The sequence below is a fragment of the Euleptes europaea genome, chromosome 5 (genome assembly GCF_029931775.1).
Source record: "Euleptes europaea isolate rEulEur1 chromosome 5, rEulEur1.hap1, whole genome shotgun sequence".
Lineage (NCBI taxonomy): Eukaryota > Metazoa > Chordata > Lepidosauria > Squamata > Sphaerodactylidae > Euleptes > Euleptes europaea.
The window spans coordinates 8777945-8802283 of record NC_079316.1 but is presented as its reverse complement, the minus strand read 5'-3'; the positions used below and the strand labels follow the sequence as shown (position 1 = coordinate 8802283).

The 24339-nt window shown below is 46.1% G+C and overlaps 1 protein-coding gene across 1 annotated transcript; it reads right to left on the bottom strand.

Annotated features, from left to right (window-relative positions):
- Positions 1-3463: 3463 nt before the first annotated feature.
- Positions 3464-23627, bottom strand: LOC130477879 (cytochrome P450 2C26-like). Its single transcript, XM_056849962.1, has 9 exons — positions 23457-23627; positions 20279-20441; positions 16349-16498; positions 12088-12248; positions 10923-11099; positions 9795-9936; positions 8412-8599; positions 5896-6037; positions 3464-3657 (listed from the first exon to the last, which is right to left on the bottom strand). Exons 1-9 carry the CDS (start codon positions 23625-23627, stop codon positions 3464-3466), a joined length of 1488 nt encoding a protein of 495 aa, XP_056705940.1.
- Between the last annotated feature and the right edge of the window lie 712 nt (positions 23628-24339).

Here is a 24339-nt window from a genome sequence, read left to right as displayed (position 1 = left end):
AGTAAGCTGGTTTCTGGATTTCCTGTTGATCTTTGCAGTTTTGTTGTAATTTTTATTTATGTCTTAGTCGCTTTCAACCAGTTTGGAATGGCAGAATACAAGCATCTCTGGGAGATACTGCGGGTTCGGTTCCAGACCACCGTAATAAAGCAAGACACACTAATGTTTGGGTTTCCTAGTGTATATAAAACTTATGTTTACACTACACTGTAGTCTATTAAGTGTGCAATAGCATTATGTCTAAAAAACCAACGTACTGTAATAATAATAATAATAATAATAAATAAATAAATACAAGTTTGAAATCTTGTGAGAATCACCAAATGTGACACAGAGACACGAAGTTAGCACATGCTGTTGGGAAAATGGCGCTGATAGACTCACTCCAAAATACAGTGTATGCAAAGCGCAATAAAGTGAAGCACAGTAGAACAAGGTATATCTGTATAGCTTTTTCAAATAAATAACTAAACATTTCAAAGGGGAGGGTCCTTTAAGACGATCACAGAACTTCCACCTGGAGACCATGATCATTTATGCATAGGAGTTTTTACCTGAGGTTCGTTGCTGGCTGGACCCGCGCTTTCCTGTTGGGAATCTCTGCACCAGCAGTCTCCAAGCTCAAATCAAGTCCCCGCCCCTTGAAAGGCTGCTTTGTAATTGGTTTACTTGCAGTACTTACTGTGAGAGAAAATAAAAAAGCATTTTAAGAACGACAACAACAAAAACAGAGCAATCTGAAAGGAGGAGGGGAGAAATCCAAGCCTCGGGTTTAAATAGGGCTGCCAGGTGCCCCCTCTCCTCCGGCGGGAGCTTTTGGGGGGAGAAGAGTGGCGCCCGCGCATGTGTGCGTGCTTGCGCCGACGCACCCATGAGGCACTTCCAGTTTGCAACCGGAAGTGCCGCTTCGCGAGGAGCCGTATGCCACTCAAACTAAGAGGTAAAAGGCCCCTTGCAATGCGTTTACACCCGGAAGTGCCGCATCGCAAGCGGCCCTTTACCACTCAAACTCTTAGTTTGAGTGGCATAAGGCTCCTCGCGAGGCGGGCAGAGGGGCAAATAACCGGGGGTTTGCCCGCTACCAGCGGGCACCTGGCAACCCTAGTTTTAAAAGCCTTTCTTGTGCTCAGAAAGAGCTCTGAGGAAGCACATGTATTTCAATCCCTGCCTCTGGACATGCTGCTTTGTAATTGGCTGTGAGTTAAACCAAGCTTGCGTGCCCCTCCCTCCCTTTGCTTTCTGTATGGAGATTTCAGCCGGGCTGAGTTCAGGGGAGAGGGAAGAGTCGGGTTAACATAGGAATGGGAAGACCCGAACGTTGTGAGGGCTGGCAGGGAGGTCATATCTAATGGACAGAAAACTCATGCATAACTCGAAGGAACAACAGAGACAGACTGGGGGGCGAATGCGAGTGAAAGTACCCATGCATAAACGACCAAAGTTACCTTCATCAGATACCTTTCAAAAGCTCATGCCCTGGAAATCTTGCAGGTCTGTAAGATGCTCCTCGACTGGAATCTCGCTCTTCTACTGCAGACCAACACGGCTACCCACCTGAAAGCTATCTTTGTGAGGGTAGTATGGATCTACAGTGTTCATCCCCCAGTGTTTTGAAAAGAAGCAATGAATCCCTGTCAAAGATAACAGTTTTCTGCATACGTGGAAAGTCTTCCTGATGTGGAGACCGGGGCCCTGCAGGATATGGCCCAGATCCACAGGGCTTGCAAGATGGAGATGTTCCGCCAGGCACATGGTTAAGGACTTTCAGCTACTCTTATTACATCCACCAGTCACCGGGCAGAGCCCCCCCTTCTATATGCTCCCCTCAGTCCCCCTCCCCACTTATTTGCATATGGTCTTTTAGTCTTGGGAGTCAACTCTTCCGCAAGCTTAAAAGGTAAAGGTCCCCTGTGCAAGCACCAGATCATTCCTGACCCATGGGGTGACATCACATCCCGATGTTTACTAGGCAGACTTTGTTTAAGGGGTGGCTTGCCAATGCCTTCCCCAGTCATCTTCCCTTTACCCCCAGCAACCTGGGTACTCGTTTTACTGACCTCGGAAGGATGGGAGGCTGAGTCGACCTCGAGCCGGCTCCCTGAAACCGACTTCCGTCGGGATTTAACTCAGGTCGTGAGCAGAGCTTGGACTGCAGTGCTGCGGCTTACCACTCTGCGCCACGGGGCTCTTCTGCGAGATCAGGGCACCGTTTTTATTATTTCAGGGAATTTAATATGTTTCACGTGTTCCTGATTTTAACCTAGTACCTGGAGGCTGGCCATCCTATGAACGGGCCTGCCTGCTGTCCCTCAGCTGGCCGGTGGGCGAACGCAGGCCAGCTGAAGGGGGGATCTGCGCTCGCTGTGATAACGTCGCTTCCAGATTTACCCTGAAGCGTAGGGTTGCCAGGTCCTCCTTCGCCACCAGCGGGAGGTTTTTGGGGCGGAGCCCGAGGAGGGCGGGGTTTGGGGAGGGGAGGGACTTCCATGCCATAGAGTCCAATTGCCAAAGCAGCCATTTTCTCCAGGGGAACTGATCTCTATCGGCTGGAGGGCAGCCGTAATAGCAGAGATCTCCAGCTAGTACCTGGAGATTGTAGTGTAGTGTCAAAGATTAGTACAGGGCAAACAAATATATTCAAAACATGAGTTCATTTATCAAGTCGAGCAGGTGCTTAAACACATATAAGTGGATAGAAGAACAAGAAAAACAAACACTGTACAAACTCTAATCATACAAACAGAACAAGGAGAGTAGCTACAACAAACGCTACAAAAATGTCGGATTTTGTTGAGTACCTGGAGATTGGCAACCCTACTGAAGCGACAGGGACACTCTGGCATGTTTCTCAAAACGTCCCAGTCGCTTCCGGTGTTTTTTAAAAAAAGCTTTTGTGAATCAAATATCACTTAGTCAGAAAGAACATCTGAGGCAATGAGATTTTGCTCACGAAAGCTTATAATCTGGAAAGTTTTGTTGGTCTTTGAGCTGCTACCGAACTCAAATTTTGTTCCTTATTTGAGAATGCCTCTGATTCGATGGGACTGGAGGTTACAGAAAGATCAAGAGGCAGAGCACGGGTCCCTGCTGAAGGAGATCGGATCAAATCACCGTTGTCTGGAGATCAGCTGTAGTGCCAGGAGATCTCCAGGCCCCAACTGGAGGTTGGCAACCCTAGTTGGGAAATACCTGGAGATTCTGGGGTGTGTGTGTGTGTGTGGAGCCTGGGGAGGACAGGGTTTGGGGCCGGAAGGGTCCTCAGTGGGTTGAATGTCATGGGCCCCACCCTCCAAAGCAGCCCTTTTATCCAAGGGAAATGATCTCTGTAATCTGGCGATCTGTTGTAACAGCGGGAGGTCTCCGGGCCTCCCCTGGAAGTTGGCAACCCTATCTCCCAGGCATTCTTCCTGTGCTGCTTTTTGAATCCCGAGGCAGGATGTGGGTATTTTAAATAAGTCATCGTTCAAGGAAGAATCTGGCGAGGAAGAGCGCAGATTGTATACGGATGGGGCTGCACGGCGAACCCTCCGATCACCGGCCTCGTATCAACGTCCTTCACTGTTTCTGGGAGCTGGAATCGGAACGCTTGCAGCAGGTTGGTGATGAAGAGGAAAAGCTCTGTTTTAGCCAGGTTCTCTCCGATACACAGCCGCTGACCTGCAGAAGGAGAGAGCAGCCATCGTCATAGATAGGCATAGAATCATAGAATCACAGAATCATAGAGTTGGAAGGGACCACCAGGGTCATCTAGTCCAACCCCCTGCACGATGCAGGAAATTCACAACTACCTCCCCCCCAAACCCCCAGTGACCCCTACTCCATGCCCTGAAGATGGCCAAGATGCCCTCCCTCTCACGATCTGCCTAAGGTCATACAACCAGCATTGCTGACAGATGGCCATCTAGCCTCTGCTTCGAAACCACCTCCCGAGGAAGCCTGATCCACTGAGGAATTGCTGTAACCGTTAGAAAATTCTTCCTGATGTCTAGATGGAAACTCTTTAGATTTAATTTCAACCCGTTGGTTCTGGTCCGACCTTCTGGAGCAACAGAAAACAACTCGGCACCAGCCTCTATATGACAGTCCTTCAAGTACTTGAAGATGGTTATCCTATCACCTCTCAGTCTTCTCCTCTGGGCAGGAAGAGATTATTTTCTGAATATTCCTGCCATACTTCTTTTCTGACTGCAGCCCCAATCCATGCAGAAGGTTGCATAACCCAATCAGAAAGATTTGTCTGTCTCCCTGCATTTGGTTCAGGTACCTCTACAGGATGCTGGGGCCAGGATGTTGACTAGGGTTGCCAACCTCCAGGTACTAGCTGGAAATCTCCTGCTATTAAAACTGATCTCCAGCTGACAGAGATCAGTTTTCCTGGAGAAAATGGCCAGTTTGGCAATTGGACTCTATGACATTGAAGTCCCTCTCCTCCCCAAACCCCACCCTCCTCAGGCTCCGCCCCAAAAACCTCCTGCTGGTTGTGAAGAGGGACCTGGCAACTCTAATGTTGATGGGAGTGGGTCATAGTTAAGGTTGCCAGCTCCAGGTTGGGAAATATCTGGAGATTTGGGGGTGGAGACTGAGGAAGGCAGGGTTTGGGGAGAGGAGGGACTTCAATGGGGTATAATGCCATAGAGACTAGCCTCAAAAAACAGTCAGTTTCCCCTGGGGAACTGATCTCTGTCACCTGGAGATTAGTTGTAATCGCGGGAGATCTCCAGCCACCAGCTGGAGGTTGGCAATGCTAGTCATAGGAGTCATATCACTCCAGTCTTGGCCCATCTACACTGGCCACCAATTTGTTTCCAGGCATTTCAAGATGTTGGTTTTGACCTTCAACCCCTACATGGTTTGGGACCAATATACCTGAAGGACCACCTAATCCATTATGAACAAGCCCAACCACCATAATCATCTCCGGATGCCCTGTTTCAGGTGCTTTGTCCTTCTGAGATTAGCTGGGTGGCAATTAGGGTTGCCAGGTCCCTCTTTGCCACCAGCAGGAGGGTTTTGGGGACAGAGCCTGAAGAGGGCAGGGTTTGGAAGGAGAGGGACTTCAATGCCATAGAGTCCAATTGCCAAACCAGCCATTTTCTCCAGGGGAACTGCTCTCTATTGGCTGGAGATCAGTTTTAATAGTGGGAGATCTTCAGCTAGTACCTGGAGACTGGCAACCCAATGGCAACCTGGGAGAGGGCCTTCTCAGTTGTGGCACCACTCCTCCACATGAGTGGTAGAGGGAGGCTAATCTGGTGAACCGGCTTGGTTCCCCCACTCCTCCACACTAAGCCAGATGGGTGACCTTGGGCTAGTTGCAGCTCTCTTAGAGCTCTTTCAGCCTCACCTACCTCACAGGGTGTCTCTTGTGGGGAGGGGAAGGTTGAAGTGATTGTTTGATTCTTCCTTAAGTGGTAGAGAAAGCCAGCATATAAAAACCCAACTCTTCTCCTCTCTCTTCTCTTCATGTTTGCTCCTTTAAATGATTTTAAACACCAGATGATTCTAGTTCTAGAAGACAGGGGATGCACTGTTCTCGGGGTGGGGGTGCGTAAAACAAATAGTTTTAAATGGCAGGGCTAAATGCTTGATAAAGAAGGAAAATCACACATTTTTCTTTGTTTTAAAACGGGGCTGCGTAAGGGCAGGGCCAACTCAAAAGGAAGGAGTCAATTTTGGATCTGGGAGATCATAATCTGGGCATGCTCTTCTGCGCATGCGCAGAATCTCATTTTGCAGAGCCCATTTAGAATTCTCTCTGTTTGTGTGTGGGGGGAAGCAACCTTTCCCCCAAGTATTTGATGGTGCTCATAAGTGGCAACTCAGTTAGGAAAGAAACCCCAGCTACCATTCTCTGTTTATAGTATCGCTCTGCGCTAAATTATGAGTTACCTTTACCTGCTGAAAATGGAATGAAGGCCTCTCTTGTAAAAAAATTTCCATCTTTATCCAGAAAGTGATTGGGGTTGAATTGATGAGGGGTCTCCCATTCTTCTGGGTCATACAGAGCAGAGGCTATGTCAGGAATAATTATAGTACCCTGCAAAGAAAGAAGAAGAAGAGTAGGTTTTATACCCCACTTTTCTCTACTTTTTAATGAGAATCAAACTGGCTTACAATCTCCTTCCCTTCTTCTCCCCACAACAGGAACCTTGTGAGATAGGTGAGGCTGAGATAGTTCTGAGGGAACTGTGACTGGCCCAAGGGCTACCAGCTGGCTTCATGTGGAGGAGCAGGAAATAGGGTTGCCAGCTCAGGGTTGGGAAATACCTGGAGATTTTGGGGGTGGGCCTTAAGGAGGGCAGGGTTTGGGGGACAGGAGGGGCTTCAATGGGGTATAATGCCATATAGTCCACCTTCCAAAGCCGCCATTTTCTCCAGGGGAACTGATCTATGCTGCCTGGAGATCAGTTGTAATAGCAGGAGATCTCTAGCCACAACTGGGAGGTTGACAACTTTAGCAGGAAATCAAACCCGGTTCTCCAGATTAGAGTCCGCCACTCTTAACCACGCCTCCACCGTACATCTGACCCAGCTCTGCATTTCAAATCTTGTATTTGCAACAGGGGGGGAAATGATGAAGAAGAAGAGTTGGTTTTTATATGCCGACTTTCTCTACCACTTAAGGGAGAATCAAACCGGCTTACAATCACCTTCCCTTCCCCTCCCCACAAGAGACACCCTGTGAGGATGGTGAGGCGGAGAGAGCTCTAAGAGAGCGGTGACTAGCCTAAGGTCACCCAGCTGGCTTCATGTGGAGGAGTGGGGAAACAAATCCAGTTTACCAGATTAGCATCCACGGACAGCTGCTTATTTGGAGGAGTGGGAAATCAAACCCAGTTCTCCAGATTAGAGTCCACCACTCCAAACCACCATTTTTAACCACTATACCACGCTGGATGTAGAATGATATAGTATAGACTGATCTCATCAGATCTCATAAGCTAGGCAGGATCGGTACTTGAATGGGAGACCACCAAGGAAGACTTTGCAGAGGAAGGCGATGGCAAACCACATCTGTTTAATAACTTGCCTTGAAAACCCTATGGGATTGCCACAATTTGCTGTGACTTGATAACACTACACACACACATTTAAAGCTTGGGAGAGAAGGCGGCATGGTATAGTCTGATCTTGGCAGATCTCGGAAGCTAAGCAGGGGTTTTACTTGGGCGGGAGACCAGCAAGGAAGAGTCTGGGGAGGAAGCCAATGGCAAACCATCTCTGCTTCTCTCTTGCCATGAAAAGCCCCTTGCTGGGATTGCCATAAATTAGGGGGTTACCGCACTTGATTTCCCAACAATGTATTAAGAGTTTGAAAATGTTATAAAAAATACTGTTCGCACTTTGGCCCCTTTAGCTGTGAAGACGTCTTCCAACCATTTATAAGCCGGGGTATCCAAAAACCCTTTTAAAGCGATGTTTTTTACAACATTTTCAAACTCTTAATACATCGCTGGGAATACAAAGTGCGGTAACCCCCTCAGTTGGGGGACTTGATGGCACATACATGCATAATTAAATATGACGTATTTGGTTGCCAGAGAAATTGCTGGTTGAAAGGATGTTGGAAGACACAATTGGTGCTTGAATGGACTTTGACCTAGGAAGCAACGCACCCAGGTGTGATTATATTTAAAATCCTGAGGTCAAATTTCCAAAGCGAAGAATCCAAATTAAATCATTGGACATTGCGATATTTTCCCCTGGAAATCTGTTTCAGTGTGATATGGTTCCCGCTACATGAAAGGGTGGATGAAATACCATGACATTCTGTATATGTAAACGCAACAAACCATGATGCTTGATTAGGCATCACGTTCACCCCAGTCTGCCTCGGTTGTTCCTTGGAGTTATGCATGAGTTTTCCCTCCATTAGAGATGACCTCCCTGCCTCACAAATCCTGGACTTTCCCATTCCTCCGTTAATCCGATTCTTCCCTCTCCCCTGAGCTCAGCCCAGGTGAAATCCCCGTGCAAAAGGTGAAGTGCGGGACATGCAAGCTTAGTTTCACTCACAGCCAATTACAAAGCAGTGTGTCCAGAGGCGGGGTTTCAAATACTTCCGGCTTCCTCAGGGCTCTTTCCGAGCAGAAGAAAGGCTTTTAAAAACCAAAGCTTGGATTCCCCCCTTCCTTCTTTTCAGATTGCTCGGTTTTTTTATTTATGTTCTTAAAATACTTTTTTATGCGGCAATTGGGTTTGGGGGGGAACTTTTCTCTCACTATGGCCAATTATGAAGCAGCATTTCAAGGGGTGGGGATTCAAACGCTTCCTGATTGGAGCTTGGAGACTGCTGCTGCATAGACTCCAAACAGGAAAGTGTGGGTCCAGCGAGCAACAAACCTCAACTCCCTTGCATAAATGATCATTCTGAATTGCTGACAGAGCTTGGCGAAATATTTTTTCTATACCTTTTTAATAGGATATCCCAATAGGCTTGTGTCCCTTGAGCATAGTCTGAAGTTCCCAACTAAAAGGACATAATTGAAACGCAGGACTTCATGAATGACCGCATTGGTGTAGGGCATCTTCTTCCGATCCTCATAGAAGATGATTTGGGACCGTGCCACAGCCGCATCAATCTCCTTCTGAACTTTCTCTGAGGAAACACATTCAGATTGAGAAGTGAGAGGACAATCTTACTTTGCATTTTTTTAAAGTTATGTAAATTAAGAGATTATATTTATTTCTATATTAGGTGATTCTCCCTCTGTAATGCAGAAGATGTGAATTGTGGGAAATGGAAACAAAGACAGAATTAAACACTGCAATAGTAATGGAACTACTACTGTACATAGTGCGGTAAAGTTCTCGTTTTGAGTTCTTCCTCACCCTCTTTCTACTGCAACCTACCCTGCATGGAGATGTCAGTACACTTCACATTAAATACAGTTAATGAGGCAGAGTTGGTGAGACCTGCCCTGACCGGGATAGGCCAGGCTTACCTGACCTCATCAGAACATAAGAACATAAGAAAGGCCCTGCTGGATCAGACCAGGGCCCATCAAGTCCAGCAGTCTGTTCACACACCGGCCAACCAGGTGCCTCTAGGAAGCCCACAAACAAGGCAACTGCAGCAGCATTACCCTGCCTGTGTTCCACAGCCCCTAATATAATAGGTATTCTCCTCTGATCCTGGAGAGAATAGGTATACATCATGACTGGTATCCATTTGTACTAGTAGCCATGAATATCCCTCTCCTCCATGAACATGTCCACTCCCCTCTCCAAGCCTTCTAAGTTGGCAGCCATCACCACATCCTGTGATCCTGGGGCAGGGAGTGCCACAATTTAACTATTTCACTACAGGAAAGATCACTGGGGGAAAATGATAGCCTATCTGGAAGCAGAGTGCATTTGCAAGTTCAGACCAATGGACACCCCCCCACACCCGTCGCCCTTTAGGGCTTAATAAGGACATAAGATTCTTATCTTACTTTTTTGTGTGTGCTGTCAAGTCACAGCTGGCTTATGGCAACCTTGTAGGGTTGACTAGTAGCCATGGATAGCCCTCTTTTCCATGAACATGTCCACTTCCCTCTTAACCATCTCAGAAGCTAAGCAGGGTCAGCCCTGCTTAGTATTTGGTTGGGAAACCTCCAAGGAATACCAGGGTCGTGACACGGAGGTAGGCAATGGCATACCACCTCTGAACGTCTCTTGCCTTGAAACTCCTACGAGGTCACCATAAGTCAGCGGTGACCTGATGGCACACACACACACACAAAAGTTGAGACCTACTCCTTTCATTGGACAAACTCCATGCAAACAGAACTATTTCAGCTTGCTCTCACCTTGGACATCTGGATAAGCGACCATAAAGAGCAGTACCCAGCGCAAGGTGGTGGCTGTAGTATCAGTCCCTGCTGCAAAGAGGTCGTAGATAATGTGGACCAAGTTGTCTTCATCAAAGGTGGATTCGGAATCATCTTCTTGCTGTCGTTGACAATGGGAAGAATAAAGGTAGAGCCCCAAACCATCACTGGCTTTTCTAATAATTAAAACCATAAGATGGCTCTTGTGATTCATGCGTGCAAGGATCCTGGATCTTACTTGCTTTTCTGGTTACAGCATCTGCCTGAACTACCAGCTAAACAAGGTGGCCTGCAGTAAAAAGGGGGAAAGGGGTAAAATCGCCTCTATTTTCAGCAATAGAAGAGGTGGGAAGGGCAATTTTTCTCCCTTCTCCTTCCTCACTGCAGCCCACTGATTCACATGGATATTACTCTCTTTGGACATTTCTTCCATATGACTTCCCAGAGTCAGAAGGGACTGCTGGTGGAAGAGAAAACCAGGGGTAATCTGTGACCCTCAGCACCTTCCGTGGAGACAGATCTCTGGATCCAACCCCATGCATAAAAGAATACTGTGCTAGAAGAAGAAGAAGAAGAAGAAGAAGAAGAAGAAGAAGAAGAAGAAGAAGAAGAAGAAGAGCTGGTTTTTATATGCCGACTTTCTCTACCACTTTGGGAATAATCAAAACAGCTTACAATCACCTTCCCTTCCTCTCCCCCACAACATACTCTTCTTCTTCTTCTTCTTCTTCTTCTTCTCCTCAACTGATCTCCAGGCGACAGAGAACAGTTCCCCTGGAGAAAATGGCCACTTTGATAGGTGGACTCCATGACATTATACCCCATTGAAGTCCCTGCCCTTTCCAGACCCTTCCCTCCTCACGCTCCTCCCAAAAAACAAAATCTCCAGGCCTTTCTCAACCCAGAGCTGGCAACCCTATCTGGAGATCAGTTGTCATTCCAGGAGACCTCCAGGCCCTGCCTAGAGATTGGTAGCCATCCTGTTTCTTGATTTGGTGGGTCACAGATACAAGCCAATCAACCCGCATGAATGCTTTGTTTGCCCCCAGCCAAGAAGCACGACGTTCCTCTGATGGGTCCAACCATTTATACTAAACAACCACCTACTTTGTTTATTTCAGCCAGATAGTAATCAATGAAATCTTGTGGGCCATCTGACGGCTTATTCTCCTTGTGTTTATTGATTTCCTTCCTTCCAAATGAATGTATAAATTCCAAGCAGGAAAAGGCTTGCAGATTTGGTCCTGGGACATAACGCATGAGTCCTGGAAACAGTTCATAAAGCTGGAAGAGAAAAGGAGAAATGCTGTAACCTGTAAGTAACCTCTTTACTCATTTAGCGGTAAATGGTTCATTATTTATTTATAAGTATATCAAAAGCGAAATCTAGAGCATTATCTAGACACTGGCTGAATGAGGTGGGTCAACAATTGGTGTCATGGGTCATTTATGCATGGGAGTTTTACCTGAGGTTCGTTGCTTGCTGGACCCACACTTTCCTGTACGGAATCTATGCACCAGCAGTCTCCAAGCTCAGATCAAGCCCCGCCCCTTTAAATGCTGCTTTGTAATTGGCTTATTTCACAGTGCTCACTGTGAGAGAAAATTCTCCCCCTCCCCAACCCAATTGCCACATAAAAAAGCATTTTAAGATCAACAACAAAAAAGGAGCAATCTGAAGGGGTGGGGAGAAATCAAAGCCTTGGTTTTAAAAAGCTTTTCTTTTGCTCATAAAGAACTCCGAGGAAGCAGGAAGTATTTCAATCCCCACCTCTGGACATGATGCTTTGTAAATGGCTGTGAGCGTAAACCAAGCTTGCATGTCCCGGAAATACATTTCAGGACATATTTCGGTATTTTTCCATACGGAACACAGCAATAACTACCTGGAGATTGGCAACCCTAGATGGAGAGAATGGATACCGTAGGAGACATCTCTGGATCCAACCCCATGAAGCTCTGGGTTGGGAAGTACCTGGATATTTTGAGAGTGAAGCCTGGGAAGGGTGGGGGTTTGGGGAGGGGAGGGACCTCGGCAGGGTACAATGCCATAGAGTCCACCTTCCAAAGCAGCCATTTTCTCCAGGTTAATTGATCATGGTTGCCTGGAGATCAGTTTTAATAGTGGCAACCCAAGATACAGATAATTTTGCTCCCATTTATAATACCACAGCTGGAGGTTCCCGAATGACATCAGGCCAAAAATGGCACTCAAGTACTTTGGAACAGTTATGTCAGATATTCTGGAAAACATAAAAAACAAAAAACTTACCAAATGAAATGGGGAGAGGAAAAAGTGTGCTTCGTACTCGATGCATTCCATCAGTTTGCGAAAAGTTTGGTCTTGAATGGAGAAGCGATGGCCGAAAACCACCGCAGAGATCACATTGGCGATGGAGTGAAACAGCGGGAGAGAAGGGTCCAGGGGCTTCCCTTTAAAGACAGGTATCATCCATCACCACTATTCATCTGAATGCTACAGAATTCCGATGAAAAGGCTGGTTTCATCAAAGGCATGTGTGGGTATTCACCCACTCCCCCTCCAGTTTTGGTGGTGGTGGAAAGTGCTATCAAGTTGCAGCCAAATTATGGCGATCCCATGGGGTTTTCAAGGTGAGAGACGAACAGAGGGGTTCTGCCATTGCCTGCCTCTGTGGAGTGACTCTGGACTTCCTCAGTCATCTCCCATCCAAGTTCTAACCAGACCAATGCTGCTTAGAAGAAGAGGAGGAGTTGGTTTTTATATGCTGGCTTTCTCTACCACTTAAGGAAGAATCAAACCAGCTTACAATCACCTTCCCTTCCCCTCCCCACAACAGACACCCTGTGAGGTAGGTGGGGCTGCGAGAGCTCGAAGAGAGCTGTGACTAGCCCAAAGTCACCCAACTGGCTTCATGTGGAGGAGCAGGGAAACCAACCCAGTTCACTGCATTAGCATCCGCCGTTCATGTGGAGAAACCCAGTTCTCCAGATCAGAGTCCACCGCTCCAAACCACCACTCTTAACCACTACACCATGCTGTCTGTCTGTTGTTTACATTCTCATCTAAAAGGGGAGGTCCCATAAGACCTTTGAGACCAGAGTTTTAAGTTTCCTAATTGTACCAATGCTTGTTTTCTAGGTAATCATGGAGACAATTTTGTATCCCAAGCGGGATTCACATATACACAGCAAGCATTCCATCATCTGGTGGGGCAGAGAGAGCTCCAAGAGAGCTGTGACTAGCCCAAGGTCACGCAGCTGCCTTCATGTGGAGGGGTGGGGAAACCAACCTGGTTCACCAGATTAGCGTCCGCCGCTCAAGTGAAGAGTGGGGAATCAAACCCGGCTCTCCAGATCAGAGTCCACCACTCCAAACCACCGCTCTTAACCACCACGCCACGCTGGAGTTACGTGGACTGAAATGCCACCTCACTGTGAAAGAACCAGGTTCTCAGGACCAAGCCAAAGAAATGACCAGGGCTTGTGGGACTATAATTGGACAAGCCAACCTACTGAAGGATTGTCCAAAGAATGCATACCTGCCAGGCAAATCAATCAAATAATCAATTGCGGAAGACAAAACTCATCTCTTCTAGAGTAACGCAAGGGAGAGCAACCTGGATCCTACCACTAGCAGAAAAGGGTACAAACTCCGAGAACAGGAGGGCTTGCTTTTCTTCAACAACAACGAAAGACTTTTCTCCACTAGGAGAAGTCTTTAGCCCTTGAAGGAAGCCTTAGCTGAAGAGACGTGGGATCCATCTTAGTGAGGCTCCATTGGAAGCGAGCCACAGAATCCAACCCAAAGTACTCGACTAGATGGACCTTTGGTCTGATTCAGTAAGGCAGATCACAAATTTGCCTTAAGAACCAGCTGAGAGAGGGACTTCCTGTAGAGCGTTTGGTCCGAGCGCCATTGTTTCCTGGGGGCTCCCAGGAAACACCAAGAGTCGTTTAGATTTGGAGTGCAAAAAGCACTCCAACTCGGTCCTAAATAGTGGATCGGGAAGCAGGAAATTCCCCTGCAGCCTTCAAGAGCGGTTTGGACTCCCATATTCTCCGAGAGAGCTTTTTTAAGCCTCCCGTTGAGTTGGAAGTTGTCCCCGCCGGCATAGGGGCTACCATTGCCACGGACGACTCTTTGGATTATAGGCTTTGACCTCCTCTATACATTAACATCAAATAATCTATGAAAAGAACAAGAAGCCTCACCTTTGGAAGTCAGAGTGAGTAAAAAGACACTTTTTACCTTTATCTTGATTGAGAAGACCTGAATGACGATAAAAACACCTACGAAAACCGGCGACTCCCTGCCCATCGTAACGAGACTTTTAAAATAAACAAATGCCATTAAATGAACTGACTAAGACCTTATCAACTTGATCAGTGAGTAGACGCAATAAAAGGGACTTTTGAATGACTTTACAACTACCAATTAAATGCTTTGAGGGGAGGGAGGGAGACGAGAACCTTCCCCCCCCACTTCCGGCTTCTTTGATTCAATGTCCAGCCACGTCGCCTCTTAAGACCGGAAGATAATAAGAAGGGCTTTGTTACCATCGAAAAGACAGGGCAGATTGGAAGACTTGAAGTGAATCTCCCCGGTGTAACCATCAAATCGTTCCTACTACTTAACCACCGAGAGGAGACGACGCAGGGTCTATGATACTGCAGTTTCCTGTCTACTTTCTTTTCTTTATCTGTGCTGCTTTGAAGCATAATTGAGGATATCTTGAAAATTACAAAGCCTGCTTCTATATAAGAATACAAGCAGATATGTCAAACAAGAGGTTGGAAGAGATGTTACTCAAACAAATGGACATGTTTGCAGTGCAACAAGATTTAGTCTTCGAAAAACAACAAGCGCTCTCACATCAAGCATTTCAACTAGCTGAGGTGATGAATATCCTATTTAAATCAATTAATGGAAAACTGGACACAATTATTGAGGAGATCCACAATATGAAGACCCAAGATTTTAAAGAGGTAGCTGCAAGTGACCACCTGGCAAGGAGAGAGAGCAACATGAGAGAACTCAATACCTCTACAATTTACTTGTCTGAGTCACTGCTGACAGGAGGAGCATTATTATCCCAAGAAAACACTTCCTGGCAGCCAGCGATGGAGGGAGACATGATGAAGGATTTTACCAAGAAGATGCTGGAAATTTTAACAAGAAGCCAATGGATACAATCACCGGGATCTTCTTTTACATCTTCAGAGGCCAGAATTGCAGCTACTATATTGAAAAACGGGGGGTGGGGATTGGGAAATAAAGAAGGACTGGCAGATCCCCTCCCAAAACAAGATAATGGCTAAAATGATGCTTATTTTTGGGGTGTAAGGGAGCCACGGTGGATTTACTTTGATGAATTTTTAATGGGAAAATTTGTTTATGTATTGATCTAATCCCTTTAATTTAGAATAATAGAATGTTATATAGAGACAATGATGATAATATTATAACTAGGTAGGACTTGAAATTGCTTATAGAAGTAGTATAGATAGCTTAAAGCAAGTCTGTATGAGAGAAAATAAGGATTAGAAATTAATTTGAAATGCAAAAGTGTTAACCAGTAGAATTAGTGACTGAAGAAGATGCGGGGAAGTCACATATAGTAGATAGCATAGAATATTATAGATAACATATTCTCAGTAATAGCAATGAATTTTTTTTGTTACAAGCAGTTACAACTGAATATATTGTTGAGATATGTTTATTTTAGTTGAATTGTAGAAAATAATAAAAATAATTAAAAAAAAAAAAAAAAAGAACCAGCTGAGAGACACAATACATTTGTCATGAGTTGGGTTTTGGTTCCCTTGACCCAATTCCCTTTCATTGCAGTCATTAGGGTGGCCAGGTCCCCTCTTCACCACCAGCGGGAGGTTTTGGGGGAGGGACTTCAGTGCCATAGAGTCCAATCGCCAAAGCAGCCATTTTCTCCATGTGAGCTGATCTCTATCGGCTGGAGATCAGTTGTAATAGCAGGAGCTCTCCAGCCTGTACCAGGAGGTTGGCAAACCAGCCAGCGTGGTGTAGTGGTGTAGTGGTTAAGAGCGGTGGTTTGGAGCAGTGGAGTCTGATCTGGAGAACTGGGTTTGAGTCCCCACTCCTCCACATAAGCGGCGAAGGCTAACCTGGTGAACTGGATTTGTTGCCCCACTCCTACACACAAAGCTAGTTGGGTGACTTTGGGCTAGTCACAGCTCTCTTCGAGCTGGGTGACCTTGGGCTAGTCACAGTTCTCTCAGCCCCATCTACCTCGCAGGGTGTCTGTTGTGGGGAGGGGAAGGGAAGGTGATTGTAAGCCGGTTTGATTCTCCCTTAAGTGGCAGAGAAAGTTGGCATATAAAAACCAACTCTTCTTCTTCCTATTTAAAAGACACATTTGTTGCTGCTGCCAGGTGACTGAGGTGAAAGCAAGTCAGGTCAGGGGAACCCAGATCCAACTATTTAAAAAACGTACCACATGGTCTAACCCTCCCTGGCACAATTTCATTCATTCCTGGGAAGGGGAGGAGAGGAATCAAACTCTGATTTGCCTGACCTTTTTCGTGTGACAAGAGCGCCACCAAGTGGCTGGCTTCCTCTTGCACCCGGTGCTCCAAGCTTTTCCGCCCCAGGCCCAGCATCCGTAGAGCTGAAATCGCAAAACGTCTTTGTTGCTTCCAGACAGGACCACTTGCAAACAGAAGACCTGAGGGGTGAGAATACGTTGTCCTAAAAATGCACCAAGCCAATAATATTTAGCGTGTAACATCAAGAAACAGCCAGCGTGCTCCTGTCTGGAGGAATTTATGGATATGATACTCATTGCTGTGTTCCAATGTTTTGTTTTGTTTTGTTTTTTTGGACAGGGATAACTTAGAAAAACCCAGAATAATTGGCGTGTTGGTTCAACAGCAGGAAGCTGCAAAAGCCCAAAAGACCTTGAGGACATTGTGCAGCTGTTGCAAGGGTTGAACATAACAAAAGGACTTTAACCCCTGCTAAAGAGCAGCAAATAATAATAATAATAATAATAATAATAACAATAAACGATAACAACAACGATGACGACGATGACGACGACGATGATGATGATGATGATGATGATGATAAATTTATATATATCCCCATCCTCCCCTGGTGAACCAGGCTGAGGAGGACTAATAACAAGTATACAATATAAATACAAGTTAAACCATCTAAAAACATAACTAATTATATATATTTTCTACTGGGCCGCCATAAGTCAGCTGTGACTTGACGGCACAAGTATATATATGTAATTGTTATAAAAATATCAAATTAGATATCAAATATCTGTTGATATATAAATATCTCTATCTTTCACATCAAATTGGAAAATGGTATTCAGAATAGGGTTGCCAGGTGCCTCTTTGCCACCAGTTGGAGGTTTTTTGGGCAGAGCCTGAGGAGGGCGGGGTTTAGGGAGGGGAGGGACTTCAATGCCATGGAGTCCAATGGCCAAAGCGGTCGTTTTCTGCAGGCGAACTGATCTCCATCGGCTGGAGATCAGTTGTAATAGCAGGAGATCTCCAGCTACTACCTGGTGGTTGGCAACCCTAATTCAGAAACCAAAGGGATAACATGGTCTAAGGCTGGAAGCTGACCTTATAAACCAGGTTAGGGAACCTTTTTTTTCCGCCAAGGGCCATTTGGATATTTATAACATCATTCGTGGGCCATACAAATTATCAACCTTAAAATGAGCTGACCAAGCCCCAAGCAGGCAGCTGCCCTAGATGACCCCCACCATGGGAAAGCAGGCAGGCATCCAACCAGTGGCACACTCGCCCACCTGGTGGCACAGGATGGTCCGTTGCACCAGCTGGGAGTAGCCGTCCAGCCGCATGCCAGAGTTGCTCCTGCTCCGCATGGTCGGGGCTGGATTCTACAGCCAGCTCCTGCTACCTCCGCCTGCAGGGATGAAATGAGGACACACTGGCTAAGAACTGCCCCCTCCCGCACATTCTGGCCATGCCTCCTTTAACCCCTCCATTGTCACCACTTCTGCCCCAAGCCCTCCTGTAGTACAGAGGGAATACATTTCTCCATGGCCCAGGTGGGAAAGAGTTAACACAGTTTCTTGGGCAGTCCTAGCAGCTCCATAGCTAACGACTCTTCTGCAAGGGGGGAAAAGGTTCCTTTTCTCGGCAAAACAAACTCACATCCATCTTGAATAGAGGCTATTCCTGTCCGCGGGAGTGGGCGGATCACCAGTCTTAGATCCAGCTACTGGACTCGAATCTTGTCCTAACTCAGTATTTCTCCACTAGGCTGAAGGTTTCAATGCAAGCCACTAGATAGAAGCTCCAGAAATTGACCAGGGTTTATTTTGTAAGCCGTCATGGGCCCTTTCCTGAAGAGGTGGCATATTTTCTTTTTTGAGATCCCTGAGTCCTTATAATCCCAGTCAGAAAGTGGGAGGGGTGTTGCAAAAATGGGATTATAAGGACTCATTAGGGTTGCCAATCTCCGGTTTTTTTATAATTTGGAACCTAAAAGGAAAACGTTTTGGTAGAAGGGACACAGAAAGGATATTGAGACAAAAAGAGACTTTTTTCATACATCTCTTTAATACAATAAAACCTAATGGCCTGAATTTAGAAAATGATTTTTCCTGCTATATATAGCTAGATACTATACAGTAATTACAAAGACCGCCTTGGCTAATAGATAGAATACGGTATTTTACTGACGACATGCAAGCACAGAGGTTCTTGCCAACACCTGCTTTATATTAAGTATGTAGAGGACAAACACAGTTCATGGCTACTCTATGGAATATCCTTCGGGGAACCAGTGAATCCACTTGATGATGTATTAGGCAGAAATTTATTTGGAAACATAAAGTTGTGAGTATGATTTATAATTACAGAGATTTTCTTGGTTAGCACATATGGCTATGACTATTACAACAATGCATGTTATGTTTAATATAGGAATGGATTTGGGGCTGAAGAAAAGACTTTGAAACGGCCGTCCCCCATCTTCTCCCATTAATTGTATTTCTGGGATTTGTTTGAGTACGTACCATTCGTTGGACTACATTGAAATTTCTAATATTATCAAGGAATACACAACCAAGATTGTATCATTCTGTTGCAAAGAGACTGCATCAAACATATGTTGTATATATTGTATATATTCTTGTTTATGTTTTCCACTTTTGTTTGTCATTGATGTGTAAGCACTTAATAAGAATTTTGCTACTTTTGTACACTTGTTCTCCAGTGCTGTTTTCCAAACCTAACCGGTATTAGCACGGATGTGCCTCTCCTTTGGATTGTAACCTCCAGGTGGTGGCTGGAGATCTCCTGCTATTACAACTGGTCTCCAGGCAACAGAGATCAGTTCACCTGGAGAAAGTGGCCACTTTGCAAGGTGGACTCTATGGCATTATACCTCATTGAAGTCCCTCCTCTTCCTAAACCCTGCCCTCCTCAGGCTCCACCCCCCCCCAAATCTCCAGGTATTTCCCAACACAGAGCTGGCAACCCTAGGAATCAGGGATCTCCATTCCGACTTGTATCTGATGAAGGGATCTTGGAAAGTTTACACCCTGGAAATCTTGTTGGCCTCTAAGGTCCTACTGGACTGGAATCTGGTTCTTCTACTGCAGACCAAGATGGCTACCCTCTGAAACGAAATAAATGTGATAGTCTTTCAAGACTCTTTGTTAATTTGGCTGCATCCGGACAAACTTGGCTGTCCCTCTGGAATAGGTTAAATGTTCAGTCCTAGAACACAAGCATTTGTCTAGAAGGTCCTGGGTAATGTCTCTGGAATTTCCAGTTGAAATAATCTTAAAAATTAGTTTGGGGAAGATCTGTGCCTGAGACATCAGAGAGCCAGTGCTAGTCAGAGCAGATGTTACTTGTAGGGTTGCCAGGTCCCTCTTGGCCACTGGTGGGAGGTTTTTTGGGCAGAGCCTGAGGAGGGCGGAGTTTGCAAAGGGTAGGGACTTTAATGCCACAGAGTCCAATTGCCCAAGTGGCCATTTTCTCCAGGGGAACTGATCTCTATCGGCTGGAGATCAGTTGTAATAGCAGGAGATCTCCAGCTAGTACTTGGAGGTTGGCAACCCTAACTGCAGACCAAGATGGCTACCTTTGAAACTAAAGAAATGTGATAGTCTTTCAAGACTCTTTGTCAATTTGGTTGCAGTCAGACAAACATGGCTGTCCCTCCGGAATAGGTTAAATGTTCAGTCCTAGAACACAAGTGTTCATCTTGGTCCTGGGTAATGTTTCTGGAATTTCCAGTTGCAATAATCTTAAATAATAGGCTGGGGAAGATCTGTGCCTGAGACATTAGAGAGCCAGTGCTAGTAACATCAAATCAAGATGTTACTTGATTAGATGGAGAAATAAAAGGTAGTTTCAGACTCAGCCACACAAGCACTTAGGCCATGTTGAGGACATGTTGGTATAGGTACTATGGGGGGAAAGAAAACAGCAACTTGGCTTACCCTTCCCTTTCATGGTATCTTTAATAAAAGGTGTTACCACTCGCCAAGATGTCTCTTCAGCATGGTTGATGAGTGCATGTTTCACAGCAGGAAATCCATTCAGGACAACCATTGGAATGTGACCGACCCAAATGGTGAAGATTTTCCCATAAACCTTGGACAACTGCAGATTTTTTTTTAAAAAAGCATAATTGCAAGAACAAATGAATCAAGCATGACACCCCCATCAATATTAACGGCAGACAATTATTCTAAAACTCCTTTTTCCCGCCCAGCTGACCTGATGAGTCTTTCTTCCAACGTTATTCTATCCTCCCCTGCATTAGGCATTTTCATTGCAGGGATGGCATAAAAAATATTTCTCAGTAGGGCTGTGCATATCGGTAAACCCGAACCGAAAAAACCCCGAAATTAGCAGTTTCGGCAATATTTAGGTTTATTTTCAGCCGAATACCCGAACATGGGAATCTGGCTGAAGCCGAATAGATGATTCTCGAAAAGCCAAATAGATATCGGCTTTTGCGGGGTTTGGCTACTCGCCTTTACTCAGATGCACAGCTCTGTGCCTTCTCCCATTTTTCTCCCATTTTTCTCCCATTGACTGGTTTTCTTAGGATCCCATACTTGGGGCCCATTTGAGTTAGGGGTCATGCAATCGGAGCCAACTTTGTGTGACCAATCTTCCAGGGATATCACCCAACAGAAGAGGATGGGGGTGACCCCTTTGCGGGCTCATAAAATTGGACCTCCCTGTCCCAAACTTCACCAATCTTCAGTGTCTGTCTAAGGAGAGCCCCTTGCAGCTACACAGTCTACCTCAAAAAACACCCCCTCCGGAGCCTTGAAAATAAATTCCATAGACTATAATGGACTGGATGTTTTTGGTAAACTCGGAAATAAAGGCGAATATGTATTAGCTGGTATGGGTATTCAGCTTATTTTGGGTTTACCAAATAAATTCGGGCCCAATAAACTGGAAATTTGCTGGGGGGTTTTTTTGTTTTTGTTTTGCACAGCCCTATTTCTCAGATGTTCATTAGCTAAAATGAAGCACTGGGTGGTATTGGCAGTATTTCAAAAGTGCTGGGGAGGGTTCATCAAACCATACTATCCTTCCAGTCTACCATTGCCACGCTCTAGATTTTTTTCTCAGTGTGACAGGGTATGAGTACAGTGGCCCATAGAGACAGTTAGGATGGGTCTCTCAACAAGGTAGGAATTTGTGTGGCTAAATTCCAGGTGGGGCCTGTGGCAACCCTACATTTTATGCATGGCTGTTTCCTTCATGGTCACCCCTCTGACATCTTTGGGTTTTTGTTGTGATTATGTATGCCTTTTCCGACCATCAGAGTTCGCCTCGCTCTCTCCCTGCATTTTCCCGTGTTTTGCTCATGTTTTCAGAGACCTGTTTTATCTCAAATTTCAAAACGGGGGCAAAACGCGGAGAAAGGCAGGGGGAGAGCGAGGCGATCTCTGACGGTCAGAAATGGCATGCATAATCGACACAAAAACCCAAAGGCACTGGAGCGGTGACCGCTAGGGTTGCCAGCCTCCAGGTGGTGGCTGGAGATCTCCCGCTATTACAACTGATCTTCACGTGATAGAAATCAGTTCCCCTGGAGAAAATGGCCACGTTGGCAATTGGACTCTATGGCATTGAAGTCCCTCCCCTTCCCAAACCCCACCCTCCTCAGACTCCACCCCCAGAATCTCCAGGTATTTCCCAACCCGGAGCTAGTGACCACGAGGGAAACAGCCATGCAGAAAAGGCCTTACAAGACTACAGAGATCAGCTCCCCTGGATGAAATCACAGCTTCAGAGGGTGGACTATATGCTATCCCTAAAGTCTAGGATTGGAGAGTGTCTAATTGACACTCCCAAATCCTAGACTTGATTTGATTTGAGAGTATCTAATTGAACCCTCTGTGGTCTAGCTACTTTGAAACTGCACATCATTCTTGCATGCGGGCTGAGGAAGCAATGGTTCGAAACGAGGAATAATACATCCGGAGGTCTCGTTCCTGCACTTCTCCTGCACTTCTGGACCAGTTCACAACCCTGAATTCGTTTCCATCTGAGTTGCTGCTGCAGCATCTACAACCTCGGATTTGGGCAGGTTCCAGCTGCTCTAGCCTGCCTTGTTTCAGCGTGTTGCGATATATACTCGCGAACTTTGTAGCTCAGAGTATTCAGAGCATGGACTGTCTTCTGTTTAGGTTATTAAATTCTGTAATTTGAGTGTATGTGTGATAATACGTTTATTGATTCTGAGATACTTAACTGGTGATGCCATTGTACTGCTTTGTTTTGTACTGAAGTCTAGGAGACACGGAAGTCCTAGAGTGACATCACATGCCCACCGAGCTCCCTTCCCTCCCCAAACGCCACCCTTCCCAGGCACTGTTCCCAATTCTCCAGAAATTCACAGAGCTGGAGTTGCCAGCTCTATTTCTTCTCTATTTTTGGTTAGCATTAAGAAATAATTACATTGTTTTTTTGAGCAACAGGTTGTATTTCATGACCATTTCACACGTTAGGCCCACAAATTGGCTGCCGAGCCTCCTAGAGCAGGGCTTCTTAAACTTTTTCCACTCGCGACCCCTTTTTGCCTGAAACTTTTTTTACGCGACCCTGGGTCTATAGGTATATAAAATAGGTATACAAATAAAACATTTACTGATAATAAATCATAAAGAAATATATTTTAAAACAAGTCATTGGTATACATATAATTTTACCATTTACTGTTGCCAAATTTTTCATGACCCACACATTCATTTATGTGACCCCACATGGAGACGTGACCCACAGTTTAAGAAGCTTTGTCCTAGAGCATCCCAGATCGTTAGGGTTTCCAACCTCCAGGCACTAGCTGGAGATCTCTTGCTATTACAACTGATCTCCAGCCGATAGAGTTTAGTTCATCTGGAGAAAATGGCTGCTTTGGCAATTGGATTCTATGGCATTGAAGTCCCTCCCCAAACCCCACCCTCCTCAGGCTCCACCCCAAAAACCTCCCGCCAGTGGTGAAGAGGGACCAGGCAACCCTACAGATCGTCCCCTGGCTCACCCTCCTCCTCCCAAGGACTTTGCGATCCATCAGTGAAGGGATTCGGACCCCCATTAGGGTCCCACCCCACACCTGAAGGAGCACAGCTTTCTGGGGAAAGAAAATACCTTTGAGAGAGTCCCTTGCTGCCACCTGAAGCCCAAACGCCACAGAGTGCCGAGGATGGGGAGTGGAACTGGCCCGGGGGGCAGATGCTGGCTGGCTCGCTGGAGCTTCAAAAACTGAAGGGTCAGAAGACACACCAAGAGGGCTGCGAAACATCCTCCGATCACCAGCATCTCCTTTGCACGTTATTCCTCTCTCTGGTTTAGGGATACCTAGAGTGTAGCCTCTGTCTCCCTCTTTGCATGTTTTATATGTCCCCAGCACTGAGGATTGCCAAACTATGAAGGCGTTTCATACTAAAGACACAGGAGGTGCAGGCTGATTATGGGCTAGGAAGGTTTCCAGGACGGGTGCCAGCATGTGGCAAACAAGGCACCGCTGTGCTCAGCATAAGCTATTTCACCATTTTCAGACTGACTTTGGCCATTGGACTCTATGGCATTGAAGTGCCTCCCCTCCCCAAACCCTGCCCTCTTCAGGCTCTGCCCCCCAAAACCTTTCACTGGTGATGAAGAGGGACCTGGCAACCTTAGGTAGGTGAGGCTGAGAGAGCTCTAAGACAGCTGTGACTAGCCCAAGGTCACCCAGCTAGCTTCATGTGGAGGAGTGGGGAAACCCGGTTCACCAGATTAGCATCCGCCGCTCATGTGGAAGAGTGGGGAATCAAACCCGGTTCTCCCGATTAGAGTCCACCGCTCCAAACCGCCGCTCTTAACTACTCCACCACGCTGGCTCTATATTGTCCACTCAGACTGGGAGCAGCTCTCTAGGGCCTCAGGCAGAGGTTTTTCATGTCACCTCTTAACTGATCCTTTCAACAGGAGATGCTGGGGATTGAACCTGGGACCTTCTGCATGCCAAGCAGAGGCTCTTCTGCTGAGCCAA